Source organism: Strongylocentrotus purpuratus, unplaced genomic scaffold (assembly GCF_000002235.5).
Source record: "Strongylocentrotus purpuratus isolate Spur 01 unplaced genomic scaffold, Spur_5.0 spur5_scaffold_2, whole genome shotgun sequence".
Classification (NCBI taxonomy): domain Eukaryota; kingdom Metazoa; phylum Echinodermata; class Echinoidea; order Camarodonta; family Strongylocentrotidae; genus Strongylocentrotus; species Strongylocentrotus purpuratus.
Window position 1 is genome coordinate 40840351 of NW_022145605.1, and position 13791 is coordinate 40854141.

Consider the following 13791-nt stretch of genomic DNA (forward strand, 5'->3'; position numbering starts at 1 on the left):
GACAGCAAGGCATACGTGATAGCCAGCTTTCGTACGAATAAGTCGTAAAATGTCTATAGAGGGCGCTATTCGAGTGACAATTCCTGCGTACATTGGATCATTGAATTGTTCCGCTTGATAGAGCGATCCGAACAAGTTCTCTCATCCTGCTAGCTATAGGCGGAATCTCATTACTCGAACATTAAAAAACAAGGAGGGGCGGGAGCGGGGGGGGGGGGGGCTACATCCTCTGAGCGCCCAAAACACATGAAGCCTCAGCTTTGTTGATTTGGTTTGTAACAATGAATCAATTTGAAATTCGGCTAAATGCAGCCGCATAAGATCAACAGCTCATGACTGAATCTAGAAGGAAAATGTCGATCTCTCGAGCCTTCTGAAAAGCTATCTAAGGGCTCAAGAGACCAAATGATTAAAGATAAACTCCAGTTCTGGTAATGCGATTGCATTGTGAAAGAAAAGGTGTGGAATGGATCAGAAACAGCTGATTATGTAGCATGTAAGTATTGGTGTGCACTACAAGGTTCATCAAAATCATAATAAATTTGGCCGAGTCTTGGCAAAGTAGCACTGTACACATAAAGCTATAATTATATGGGACAACACACATGGTTTCGGGGCTAGTACTACCTTGATGTCCTTGTCATTCTATGCCCATTACTCAGCCAGTATACATTTTCTTCCAAAATTGTTTAGCACATGTCATTTATTTGTAATCTTGAACATTCAGTGTAAGTTTCGTTTGATTCTGTGAGAATTAATTGTCTTTTTTTTTTCTTTTTTTTTTTACCAGAACTGGAGTTTATCTTTAAGGTATAAGACAGTCCACGAGACTGTCCAATCTCCAGGGGATGGGGGTGGTGGATTTTTATTTTTGGGGGAGGGGGTAGGGGGGGTAGCAGAATACACTTCGATGCCATTGATTAATAGTTGGCGAGTGGCATATATCCAATGAGGTTTTCGATCCTTCCCAACCGAGCTTTTCTCTTTCTCCCTCCCCCTCTCTCTTTCTCCCTCCCTCCCCCTCTCTATCTCTCCATCCATCTCTCTATCTCTTTCTTTCACAAATTTATTTATTTTCTTTTCGTTGTTTTTTTTCTATTTCATTTTCAAAACGCTAAGCTGATTTCTTGCAAGATCTATCAAGGTTATCATGTGCATTTTAGCAAATAAAGCCTTATCGATATAAAACAATGAGTTATTTCCAATCAAAAAATATTAAAATGAATCAGGTCGTCGAAGATATGCAAGGGAAGTATTTGTAAGTTATTATTTTTGCAGAGATAGAGTCGTCAGTGATGTCATCGAAGCATAGGCGCCAGATTCGATCGTGGAAATTTGACAGTCAATCCAACTATGAACAAAAGGGGGGAAGTGGTAAGAAGCACTTTTTACCCAGTTTTATTTTATTTGAAAAGAAAAGGGGGAAAAATTGGATAATGTATTCAAGTATTATAATTTATTCTCATCCCTGTATTTTATTTCAGGTGTGACATGAAATTGATGTGACATGGTTATTGTTATCTAAACTTTTTTCTTTTTTCTTTTTTTGGATTGGCTTTAAAGATAAAACACAGATAAAAGGTGTCTTTAAAATTCTAAAACACACACTTTTGCGAAGAGGGTGGGTGGCAGGCGCACCGGAAGCAGCTTGGGATGGGGGGGGGCAAACATTCCAGGGGGCTCACCTTTCAGGCGCAGTGACATAATAAGCAATAACGTATGGGGGGCAGAAGAAACAGATGAGGATATTTTGACACTGGAAGGTCACTAATTGGCGGGAGGGGTCCAGGGAGCTGAGCCCCATGAAGCTCAGGGGTTTTAGGCAATTAATTACGTTTTGAGATGAGCATCCAGTGGTCCTTCTTAAGACCCTTGGTGGGGTCTAGTGCATGGGCAGAGCCCTCGGAAGCTCAGTGTTTTTAGGTATTTAATTACGGTCAGATTTGCATCCAGGAGCCCTCTTCGGGCCCTTGGTAGGGTCTGGTGAGCAGATCCCCCGGAAGCGCATATTTTTTTTACACAACTGTTTATAGTAACCCTAAATTAGCCACATATTGAGCCAATCTGTGAAAAAATTTAAAAGAAGCTAATTCCAACTGATTTGGGTAGGTATGGGTATGGACTACTACCAAAAAAAGGAAGGAGGGATGGGGGTTGGGGAGAATTTTTTATTAGAGGTCAAAGGTCAATGACCTCTGCCTAAATCACTAACAATTGTATTTCAGCAACAAAATATGGTATATAGATGATCTTGGTGTCAAAATGCACAAGAATACGAAAAAAGATGACATAGAATAACTACTGACCCTTAGAATAAAATCTTGACCTCCGGAAATGAGGTCAAAGGTCAAAAAACTATTTTATCTCTAAAATGTCATATTTATAACAGTAAAATTAGCATGTCATATAAATATGAGCACAAACAAATCAAAGAGGCTAATTTCAAATTATTTCTGGCGGATATGGGGGAATGAGGGTTATTATTTATTCCAAGAGCAGAGGGGAAGGGGTAAATTTTCTTAATGAGGGTCAAAGGTCATTGACCTTGCACTAAAACACTATACATTGTATCTCTGCAACAAAATAGGGTATATAGGTGATCTTGGTGTCAAAATGCACAGGATTGCGAAAGAAGATGACATAGAATAACAACTGACCCTTACAATAAAATCCTGACCTTCAAAAATGAGGTCAGGGTAAAAAAGATACGTTTTATCACTAAAATGTCCTAATAGTAACAGGAAAATGACTATATTATGTAAAAATGAGCACAAACAATTCGAAGAGGCTAATTTCAACGTAATGTGATGGGAATGTTATTATTAATTCCAAAAAGAGAGGAGGAGGGGAAAATTTCCTTTATGAGGGTCAAAGGTCATCAACCCTGCACTATAACACTAGAAATTATATTTCAGCAATGGCATCTTTTACATAGGCCTCGATGATCTTGGTGTCAAAATGCACAGAATTATACTGGGAGATAAACAAAATATGAAATGGATTCTTCACCACCGAAATACGAGGTAAAAGGTCAAAATGAGCAGGGGGGGGGGTGAAAGTTTATTAGTGTCAATTAGTTTGTGTATGTAAAGTATATGTGCATTTATAATCAACCATTTGCAGAATACTACTCACAACTTAGAACTTACAGTAACTATTGGCAACACAATACAAATTAATAGTACTCAGTCTGTTTCCTCTTCATCGCTACCAATAACTTCTGCATCTATGCTTTCTGTTCCATCGGATCAATGTCCACAGCACACTCCACATGCAGATACACATGACATGCCAGCTTTCATGCAGCTGCATTTCATGTTTTGACACTGCCTCTCCCGTTCTTTGCAGTTGCAACAAATTCCTTTAAGAAGGTTATCTGGCCCGATACCAACATACAGCATCTCTGGTCTGAGTTTTCTTTTGGAATCTAACTCTCATCCTTTTCTTTTGGGATCAAGAAAAGAGGTGCCAAGATGCTTCCATACCACAACTTGAAGATGGTCACGAAGGGAATGTTGAGCTGTTGCATCTTCCGTTGGTGGAAGGCGGTGAGGATCGATTTTGTCCTTGGCTGCTTGCTTTTTGAATTTCATAGGCAAGGCTTTTCTAGGGGAATATCCCAGAGCCACAATTATGCGATCTGCATTACTTTTAACCCAGCTGTTCGAATTGTGGAGTCGGTTTAAGTGTTGCTTGTGAATGCAGTAATGACACTGGCAGGAAATCTACATTTTGTAGAGAGCAAATCTGGTATGTCCATGAATACATGAAACAGTGTCGTTTCCAGACCAGCCATACATGAAAAGGAACTCTTCTTTGTCTATGCTACAGATGTCGAAAGACCATCAAAGCCTGCTTGGAAATACAAATGAGTACAGTGGATAGGCCTATGATAGCAGAGCAATATCAAAATATTGGTGTCCTGGGCAACAACAACAACTGGGGAATTCACACTTCCGACCATGTCTATTGCAGACCTAACGATCAGCGTGTCACCATCATATTTTGCTTGGCGTACAGTGATATTGTGGCTTGCCATCCCTGCAGATATCATTGTGATTAAGGCTCATTTGCCAGGAAAACCTCTTTGTCACATGATATAGTCCGGTGTGACGCTCATGTCCGAAGAAACCTTCTTCCCAACCAGGCGGCGCATATGTTCATGATCTTTCGTTGATGATTCTTTCCCGTAGCCATCAAACACTACAGTAGCATCCTTGAATTTGTTTCGAACATATACCTGACATACCGTATGTATCAACTAAAGTCTTGATGGTTGCACCGCTGGACCACTTTACCTGATAAAGTAACCACCCTCCATCAACAACATGCATCTTGCTGTTTATGTCCAAGTCAACCTGTGTAGCTGTTTCCTTGAGCGTATTGCCAAATTCATGCTTTTTTGGTTTCCTCATCTTATGCGATCCATTGTGAAGAGAAATGTTTGGACCGGGTTCAGCTCCTTTTGCAAGAAAAGATTTCGGCATCTACGAGAGACTATCATAGAAGTGTTGCTTGTCCATTTTCGTTCCAATCGCTCTAATAATGGAGAGTTGTTGACATGTTGTTGATCACTTTCTCTGCTGTATACATGACTCTCTGCAAGGTGCACCAAAATCCTCTCCTTAATAATAGTAACCCATCTTCAAGTTGTGACATGGAAGCATCTTGACACCACTATTCTTGATCCCAAGGGAAAAGGATAGGAGTTAGATTCCAACAGAAAACTCAGACCAAAGATGCTGTCTGTTGGTATCGCGCCATACAACCTTCTTAAAGAAATTGTTGCAACTGCAAAGAAGGGGAGAGACAGTGTCAAAACGTGAAATGCAGCTGCATGAAAGCTGGCATGTCATGTGTATCTGCAATTGTGGAGTGTGCTGTGGACGATGCAGAAGAAGTTATTGGTAGCGATGAAGAGGAAACAGACTGAGTACTATTAATTTGTATTGTGTTGCCAATAGTTACTGTAAGTTTTAAGTTGTGAGTAGTATTCTGCAAATGGTTGATTATAAATGCACATATACTTTACATACACAAACTAATTGACACTAATGAACTTACCCCCCCCCCCCCGTTCATATTGACCTTTTACCTCGTATTTTGGTGGTGAAGAATCCATTTCATATTTTGTTTATCTCCCAGTATATTTCTGTGCATTTTGACACCAAGATTATCGAGGCCTATGTAAAAGATGCCATTGCTGAAATACAATTTCTAGTGTTTTAGTGCAGGGTCAATGACCTTTGACCCTCAGAAATGAAATCCCCCCCCCCCCTCCTCCTCTCTTCTTGGAATACACAATAACCCCCATACCCGCCACATAAGTTGAAATTGGCTTCTTCGATTTGTTGCTCATTTCTATATAACATTGTAATTCTCCTATTACCAATAGGGCATTTTAGTGACAAAATGTACATTTTTTTACCTTTGACCTCTATTTTGGAGGTCAGGATTTTATTGTAAGGGTCAATAGTTATTCTATATCATCTTCTTTCATAATCCTGTGCATTTTGACACCAAGATCATCTATATACCATATTTTGTTGCTGAGATACAATGTATAGTGTTTTAGTGCAAGGTCAATGACCTTTGGCCCTCAGAAAGGAAATTTACCCCTCCCCCTCTGCTCTTGGAATAAATAATAACCCTCATTCCCCCATATCCGCCCAAATAAGTTGAAATTAGCCTCTTTGATTTGTTTGTGCTCATTTTTATATGATAAGCTAACTTTACTGTTATAAATATGACATTTTAGAGAAAAATAGTTTTTTGACCTTTGACCTCATTTCCGGAGGTCAAGATTATATTCAAAGGGTCAGTAGTTATTCTATGTCATCTTCTTTCGTAATCCTGTGCATTTTGACACCAAGATCATATATTTACCATATTTTGTTGCTGAAATACGATTTTAGTGATTTAGGCAGAGGTCATTGACCTTTGACCTCTAATAAAAAATTCTCCCCAACCCCCATCCCTCCTTCCTTTTTTTTGGTAGTTGTCCATACCCATATCTACCCAAATCAGTTGAAAATAGCTTCTTTTAAATTTTTTCACAGATGAACCTTAAGTTAGGGATACTATTAGCCATTTTCGCGAAAAAATTCCAAGAAATGCTCTGGTGAAAGAGTCTAAGTCGTCAGCGCACTATTATATGCAAGCACGTACACCCAGGGAAGGGAAGATGATAGAAAGGGGAAATCAAGGATAGTGGAGAGGATATGGAGAAGGAAAAACAAGGAAATACATAAGGAAAGAGAAGAGGATATTAAGGAAGAACATAGAAATACAGAGCTAAGAGGATCATACATAGACCTAAACTAGGGAAAAACAGGGAAATACATAAAGAAAACTAGGAGAAAGGGAATTCTATCAGATTAAAACAAAGAAATAGATGATTGAAGGAGAAAAGGATAGATTGAAGGAGAAACAAAAAAGAAAACAAAAGAGAAGAGGTGAAGGAAAACAAAAGAAATACATATAACGAAGGAGAACCGGGGGATAGATTGAAGGAAAAAAAAAGAAATACATGCCAAAAGAGAAGAGGATAGATTGAAGGAGAACTCAGAAATACATAATGCAAGAGAAGAGAGGATAGATTTAACCCGAAAAAAATAACGAGTATGTACACATGTACAGCTCCAGTAATCCAACAAAACTACCAAGGGTAATGGTAGCCTCTGTCTCTAGTCGTTTGCACAGTATATTTGACTGAAGTGGCTAAACAGTAATTGTGTAAAAAAAAATATGCGCCCCCCGGAAGCTCATTTAATGAGAAATTTAATTCCTGTTTACTCTCCTTAGTTTGAATGGAGTATAATTTGTATGTGATTTAAATCAGTTTTTTTCGTTTCTTTTTGATTAAAAAATATAAAACCATTTTTACTCCTTTACTGCTAATTTTTTTCGGGGGGGGGGGGCGTTTGGGGGCGAAAATTCGTTCTGCCCCCCCCCCCCCCCTCTCCCTGTTTGCTTCCGGGGGGGGGGGGGGTGTTTGAACACCCAAAACACCCCCTCGCTACCGTCCAATACCCCCGATAGACGCCAGCTGGGATTCACCCCAAACTTTGCCTCCCTAGGACCCAATTTAATTTTTTGTTTTAATCGGCCTGACTTGAGATGGCTCATTCCCACAAAATAATGAAACTCCCTGTTCCCGTCCGAATGGAGAGAGGGAGATCGAGCTGATTGTAGATGTGATAAAGCGCTATATAAATCCAGAATATCCTCAGTTAGCTAAACCGAATCACAGGCCCAGTTCTTATATTTTCGACGATTCCCACCAGCCCCCCCCCCCCCCCCCTATCTTTAGCCAATGTCGTTTGGGATAAGTCGAATCGTCATGAATGGGCCCGTTTCCATTACCACGGCCTTTCACCGGCATTTCTTTGGCCTGTTGAATGAAAAAATTGTACTGGCCACAGAGTATAATTATCATTATTTTATTATAACTTTGTTTCCGTATCTTTCTATGTGCCCCACCCACATTCTCATGCAACTGGTATATTTCTTCACAACAAACACAATTCGAGAAATTGAGGTCGGTAATGATCGTTTCCCCACTCCCTTTCCGCTAGTTCAAAGTAAAACCGAGTAAAACGATTAGACTGCTCTCAGGAATCCCTATTGAGTAGCTGTATAAAGCACGTAGTATTAACATTGCCACAACCGTCGTAATCACATGTACAGCAATCATGGCGACGAACAGTGACGGGGTAAGTCACACGTGGATAAAGATTAATTCAGCATATTGTATATTCTTTTCAGTTTCTGGGATTTTGATTAATTTTATGTAATTTATCTCCCTCCTTATTAGGTAACAACCTTGCTGAAAGGGTTTGCGTCGAGGGTTGCCTGCACAAAGACAAAAGAACGATGCCAAATTTTGTCGGAAGTTCGAGATTGTGTGTCTACGGGAGGTACGTGTTGAAGAATTCTCTTTGGTCCCATGCATTCATTTGTGCGTTGGTAGATCATAGCTGTGTAATTTCTTTCTTTTAATCATTTAAATTGTTGGTATAGACTGAAAATCAATATGAAGTCTATTTCAATGACAGAGTGCTTAACATGGTCCACTTCCAGCAATGAATTGGAATGAACTGTTGGCATTGTGGAATGAAAAGGAAGATTTATTTTTTTTGTAAATTAAAAATAAAATTTAAAAATAGATCTAACGTCTACAGTCTTTGTTAGTGTTTTTCAACTGATTTTGCATTGTAGAAAGGTTTGTTCAATTCATTTAAAAGGGGGGGGGGGCAGAGGAAACTAAGACATGAAATGAAGCTGATGACTGATGTAGATCTAGATCTGTAATATTTTTAGGAAACTTCTTTTTCTTTCTTTTTCTTTTTTGAGGGATGGGTGTCAGAATTTCAATTGACTTCAGGATAAAATAATTTAAGTTCAGGTAGAGTCTACAACCAATTGCAAAGAACATGTCATGATGAAATTTCAAACAAACAAATTTGAGGGATATTATAGAGAGTGAGAGAAAGAAAGAGAGGGACATTTTTACTGATTTTTCCATAGACCAGGCATAGCTTTTAAAAAAATATCAAATGTGAATAATTACAGAACATATGCTTAATCGAAAACTGAACTTGATTATATTAGCAAGTTGATAACGGATGTGAAAAAGTGGGAAAGCAAAATTGGAAACGGGTACTTGTAGTTGTATGTGAAAGTTGTTGAAATTGCGTTGTACCATCCTGGAGAAAATTCAATAATATGAAAATGAAATAATAAAACAAACAAAAAAACAAAAATGGTCTATTGGAGAGCATTTTAGATTTGCAAAACTGCATTGTTAGCCCTAGTCTAAACATTCAGCCCCCCCCCCCCCATTTTATTCTCCCCTTGTCATACAGCTGTTCCAGAGGCAGCTGTCAAGACGATATGTCGGATACTAGCTCAGACAATTCCAGTATTTGCAGATGGTGCATCGAGAAAGGCAGTTCTAGGACTTATTGGTGTACTATGCGCTAAATATCGGGATGCCAGCGTAAAGGCTCTTTGTGATATCATCGGCTCATATGTAACGGAGACAAAGATTTTCCAAGGCTGGTAGGTGGTTCTATTCTTAAAGGACACGTCCACTCCAAAAAATAACTTACTTTCAATAGAAGCAGAAAAATCAGACAAACCAATAAAAAAAAGTTTGAGCAAAGTAGGGTAACTAATAATACTTTTTCAAAAATTCATAACTTTCTTATTAGTTATCCGATTTTGCTCAAACTTTTTTTGATTGGTTTGTCTGATTTTTGTGCTCCTATTGAAAGTAAGTTATATTTGGAGTGGACTTGCCATTTAACTGCAGTCACATGGGTCATGTAACGGGCATAATTGGACAAAATTTCACAGAAATATATGTTTATACTATGTGGCCCATAAAGTGTGAGTTATGTTTTTTTTTGCCTATTTTCAAAGAAATGATTGTAACAATATGGTTTATCCTTGAAAGATAATGTTCATATAGATCTGCTGAGAACTTTGATTAATTAATTCTTAATGACTCTTTAGATTGATCAGAAAGATATCTTTAACATGGGATGCTAGTTTAATCTGTTATCCAAGTACCTAGTGCTTTAACGAAAATACTTTGTTTAATAACATTATCCTTGTAAAAGAAAATGTGTTTGGTTTACCTGTATGTTACTTTACATTTAGGTCAGAAAAAATTATTCAAATATATTTCAAGGGTATTTTTTGCTTTGTTGTGATTGAAGGAAAGGGACAGGAGGGTCCCCCTATGTGGTGCTACGTTGGACATGCATATTGTCAAGGCAAGCCTTTGCGTCCAGCCAACAACGATCTGGTAATGAGTGGAAAAAGTTGGTAAGTAACATATCTTGATATGATGAGGATCTTCAGGAAGAGTCAACATTACTTATAACATCAATATAACTCTACACATTTTGATTAATTACAATGGTAATAAGTAGAAATTCTTGCTGTAAAAATTTCATGCATTTTTATTATATCTAACCAGAGGACTTTTAGTATTTTCTGAGTTTAATTGTTTAATGCTTTATACTTTGCTTCCTCTTGACCTCGTAAATTACAATTGATTGTAAAAATCCTGTGTTTCAGTATTCTTGCTATTATTGATATTATCTTACGTGAAATTGTATCCTTCTTTAGCACCAAGTTATTGATTGTAAAAGTACGATTGATTGAAGGAAATACAAATAATTTTGCGAACAAACAATGGATTGTACATTACCTCTTTATCATACATCACCCAAATCACATATTTGTTGTTAAACCTTGTTTCTAATCTCTTTTAGGTGGATGCACAAGCAACTCTAGTGTCAGCCATCTTGGCATGCTCAAGGAGGTCAATCCATACTGCAGGGTACACCAAGCTGAAGAGCACATGGAAACAAGTAAGTCTCTAATTACATGTATGTGGTATTTGAAGTTATGTCACTGATATGACATTACACACAAGTCATTTGGCCTTGAATAATGGAGTAGAATGTGAAATGAACATAGTAGCCTTACAATCCCACATGCCTGAGTAATTAAATGGAAGAAGGAGTGGCATGCCTTTCAGTATGAAAAATACAGGCGTTTGTAGTCCACTTTTATACCTTGCCAAATGTTACAAATATTATTCATACCGCTTGTAAAATACTTGAAAAATTACAAAACTTGGTAAGGGTATGGATAATTTCAATTTAACTTTAGAATATATTGATGGGTCATATGATGTCACAGGTTTATACAGACTGCAACTTGTAATGTGTAGGATTCAAACTCCAGCCCTTCACCTTACAGGTGTAATTAGGTAACATGATGTGGCATTAACTGGAGTAGTACCATTGGAGTATCACCCTTTTTTCTCTCATCACGTCACAGGTGGAAGGTCTATGGGAGAGCTCATTGGACACGGCCAAGCAACTAGATGTATCAAGCCACGCCCTCTGTCTCATCGGATGGTTGCTACGGTATGCCACGGAGACAAAGAACACAGAGGCTGTAGCCAATCAGAAGAAAGCTCTCTTAGATGTTTACATCAAGACAGTCTTTGGTGGAAAGGTCAAACCCTTGGTCCATAGCCTGGTAAGAACAGTATACAAATATCTAGATTTTATAAGTGAGATGCAGCTGTTCTACTAAATGAGGTGTTAGCCGAGCTGAAGGGAATGCATGAACTTTCACCAAGTGACATATATCTTTCCATCTCACAAAGTCTCAAAAATCACAAAATCTCGCATAAGTACAAGAAATTAATACATATTTGACCCACTTGACCAAGGTGAAGTACCTCGTAGGATTGTTCCTTGAAATGTACTGCGAGAACTAAAGTTGGGGCAAAAGTTTTCAAAGCATTTTGGAGTATTTCATCGGTATATGATATGTAATATTTAAGAACCTAACATTTTCATTGTAGTTAGTATTCTAATGATGATAAGATGAATGCAGACAATATGATGAAACATGCAATTATCTAAATTTATTAAAGCCCCCCTGTACTACTTGTAGCTACTTGCTCCCTCTACATAGAAAACTATCTCTAATTGGTAACCATTGGTCCCCCATTATCCTCTTTTTCTTATGTTGATTAAGAGCTGAGTTGATGAGATAGCCACCTGTCATTGACCATGCTGGGTGGTCTAATCCCCCCTGGTCAAAATAGTACAGATGGGCTTTTGATATACATTTATATTGTTTGGAAAGTGTGCACTGATTATGTGTGTAATAGTCAGCATGTTTATGCTCATTATGTTGGTGTTCTTCATGTTTTCAGGAGGTGAGTAAGTGGTTACTGCAGCACCTGACTCACCCTGAGTTTGAGAGTAGCATCCTACCTGCCATCCAGAAAGCTATGCTGAGATCCCCAGAAAATGTTGTTCAAGGTAAATATTTATAGATGAACCTTATATTGCCTATGCCCTTGCGTTGACCACATGGTAGGAATACTTCCCAGGGAGTGGATATGGTGCACATTGTGCGTGAATGAGTCCGATGACCGGGATAATAATATCTTTAAAGCTCTTAGAGATGATATTCCGTATTAAGTGCTATATAAATCCAGATTATTATTATTATTATTATTATTATTATTATGAATAACCTTCACTTTTATCAGTTATTCTAGGTGTTATTGAGGGCAGATATTTGTTGCTCAGAGCTGTCCAGTTTTATTCAGAATGTCAAATCAGAAAATAATGAGTTGCATTTCAGAGAGAGATCTACAACATTAATTTATCCTAAATTTATATTTTCTTTTCAGCTGTTAGCTACACCATCGGTGGTGTATCTTTGGACCTGAGTCAGTATGCGACGGAACTGGGCAAGAATATTGCAAGTAAGTTTACAAGACCTAACTGTAAGAAAAGTGCTGAAGAATTTAAGAAACCTAAGACAAAGAAGGATATGTAAAAGCATATACTGTTGGTGGATGTAATGAGATATATATATTGAATCATGAAGAATTTTGAACCATTATAGCCCAGAAAACGACCAAACATTAACATGGAAGCTATTACTTTTAATTGCTTTTAAAGATAACGTGCAATAAACCGTCACAAAAGTCTTGTACGTGTACCTTTAGATCGTTTTAAAATGTGATTCATTGATCTTACCATTAATTCAGGTTCTTAGAAATGTTGAATTCACTTATTTGAAGCCCTAGGTTTGTCATGTTTTTGTTTGTTTTGTGTGTCCCATTACATCATAATTTATCTTCTTTGTTAAATTCTTGAGACGTCTTCTTTCCTGGTTATTTTTCTCTCCAGCTCAACTGCATGCTAAAGATGAGACTCTTCGTCTGGAAGCCATCTCAGCAGCAGAGAACCTAGCATTGCAGTGCAGCGACCCAAGCGCCATTGAAAGCCTTTCTAAACACTTCTTTGCTGTATTAGGAGGTAGGTCCAGGAACACAGCAAATGGAGTCTCTCTTAGAACTTATTTTTATTTGTTATATAAATTTGAACTTCTTTGCTGTATTAGGATTTTGGAGGTACATATATGACCATTATAAGTTAGCAAACCAAAAGAAAATGTCACAATTGAACCCTGAAAGAGTTGAGGGTGGTGGTGTTGGTGGCCTATTTGCCCCCTGTACATTTGCCACAGTAATCTTAGACTGATGAAAACTTGCTTAAATCACATATCCCATTATTTACCCACAGGTAACAATGCACATTTGCACAAAGAAACCATGTGTTACGTATGTGCATTGGGATGACTTGTTCAAATTTTTTCTTTCTTCGCTTATTACTAGTACTTGGCTTGTATACATTTTCAAGTTTTGCGATTGCATATTACTTGTGATGGCCCCTATAAGTCTAAAGAATTACAGATGGCCATTCAACAGCTCTGTTCCTGATCATATGAAGCTCATCAAATCAATCCTCATATCGGGTCGATATTTAGTTCAAACAAATAGGTTCAAACTTAATTTTGCTGTAATATGATAGGCACCAGGCAAAGACTAAGTATTGTCATTACTTCATATTTTGCCTCAGGTTCTGAGGGTAAGCTGACGGTGGTAGCAGAGAGAACTGGAGTCCTGTCAGGTATCGGAGGTCTCAGTGTGAACGGGGTCAGCGGAGTGACCTCGGTACAGAGTCTTGTCTCGTCCGTTATGACTCTCTTCATGCCCTACCTGCAACAAGAAGGTAAGAGATAATTACACAATCATATACACCACACATGAACTTATTTGTGATATTAGTGAGCTACCCTGAAACCATTCACGTTGTAGAGGTAATAAATCAACGGGGTCAGCGGAGTGACCTCGGTACAGGGCCTCGTCTCGTCTGTTATGACTCTCTTCATGCC

At 38.2% G+C, this 13791-nt stretch overlaps 1 protein-coding gene across 1 annotated transcript in view; it reads left to right on the top strand.

Annotated features, from left to right (window-relative positions):
* The first annotated feature begins 7655 nt into the window (after nucleotides 1-7655).
* The window catches only part of LOC583423 (eIF-2-alpha kinase activator GCN1), a 53145-nt gene continuing 47009 nt past the window's right edge, over nucleotides 7656-13791 (top strand). Inside the window, exons 1-10 of the mRNA XM_030992460.1 lie at nucleotides 7656-7715; nucleotides 7817-7919; nucleotides 8868-9063; nucleotides 9726-9834; nucleotides 10287-10385; nucleotides 10861-11064; nucleotides 11753-11861; nucleotides 12239-12313; nucleotides 12744-12872; nucleotides 13476-13628. Of these exons, the coding sequence (XP_030848320.1) occupies nucleotides 7695-7715; nucleotides 7817-7919; nucleotides 8868-9063; nucleotides 9726-9834; nucleotides 10287-10385; nucleotides 10861-11064; nucleotides 11753-11861; nucleotides 12239-12313; nucleotides 12744-12872; nucleotides 13476-13628 (1198 nt within the window). The 5' untranslated portion in view covers nucleotides 7656-7694. The remainder of the gene's footprint in view (nucleotides 7716-7816; nucleotides 7920-8867; nucleotides 9064-9725; nucleotides 9835-10286; nucleotides 10386-10860; nucleotides 11065-11752; nucleotides 11862-12238; nucleotides 12314-12743; nucleotides 12873-13475; nucleotides 13629-13791) is intronic.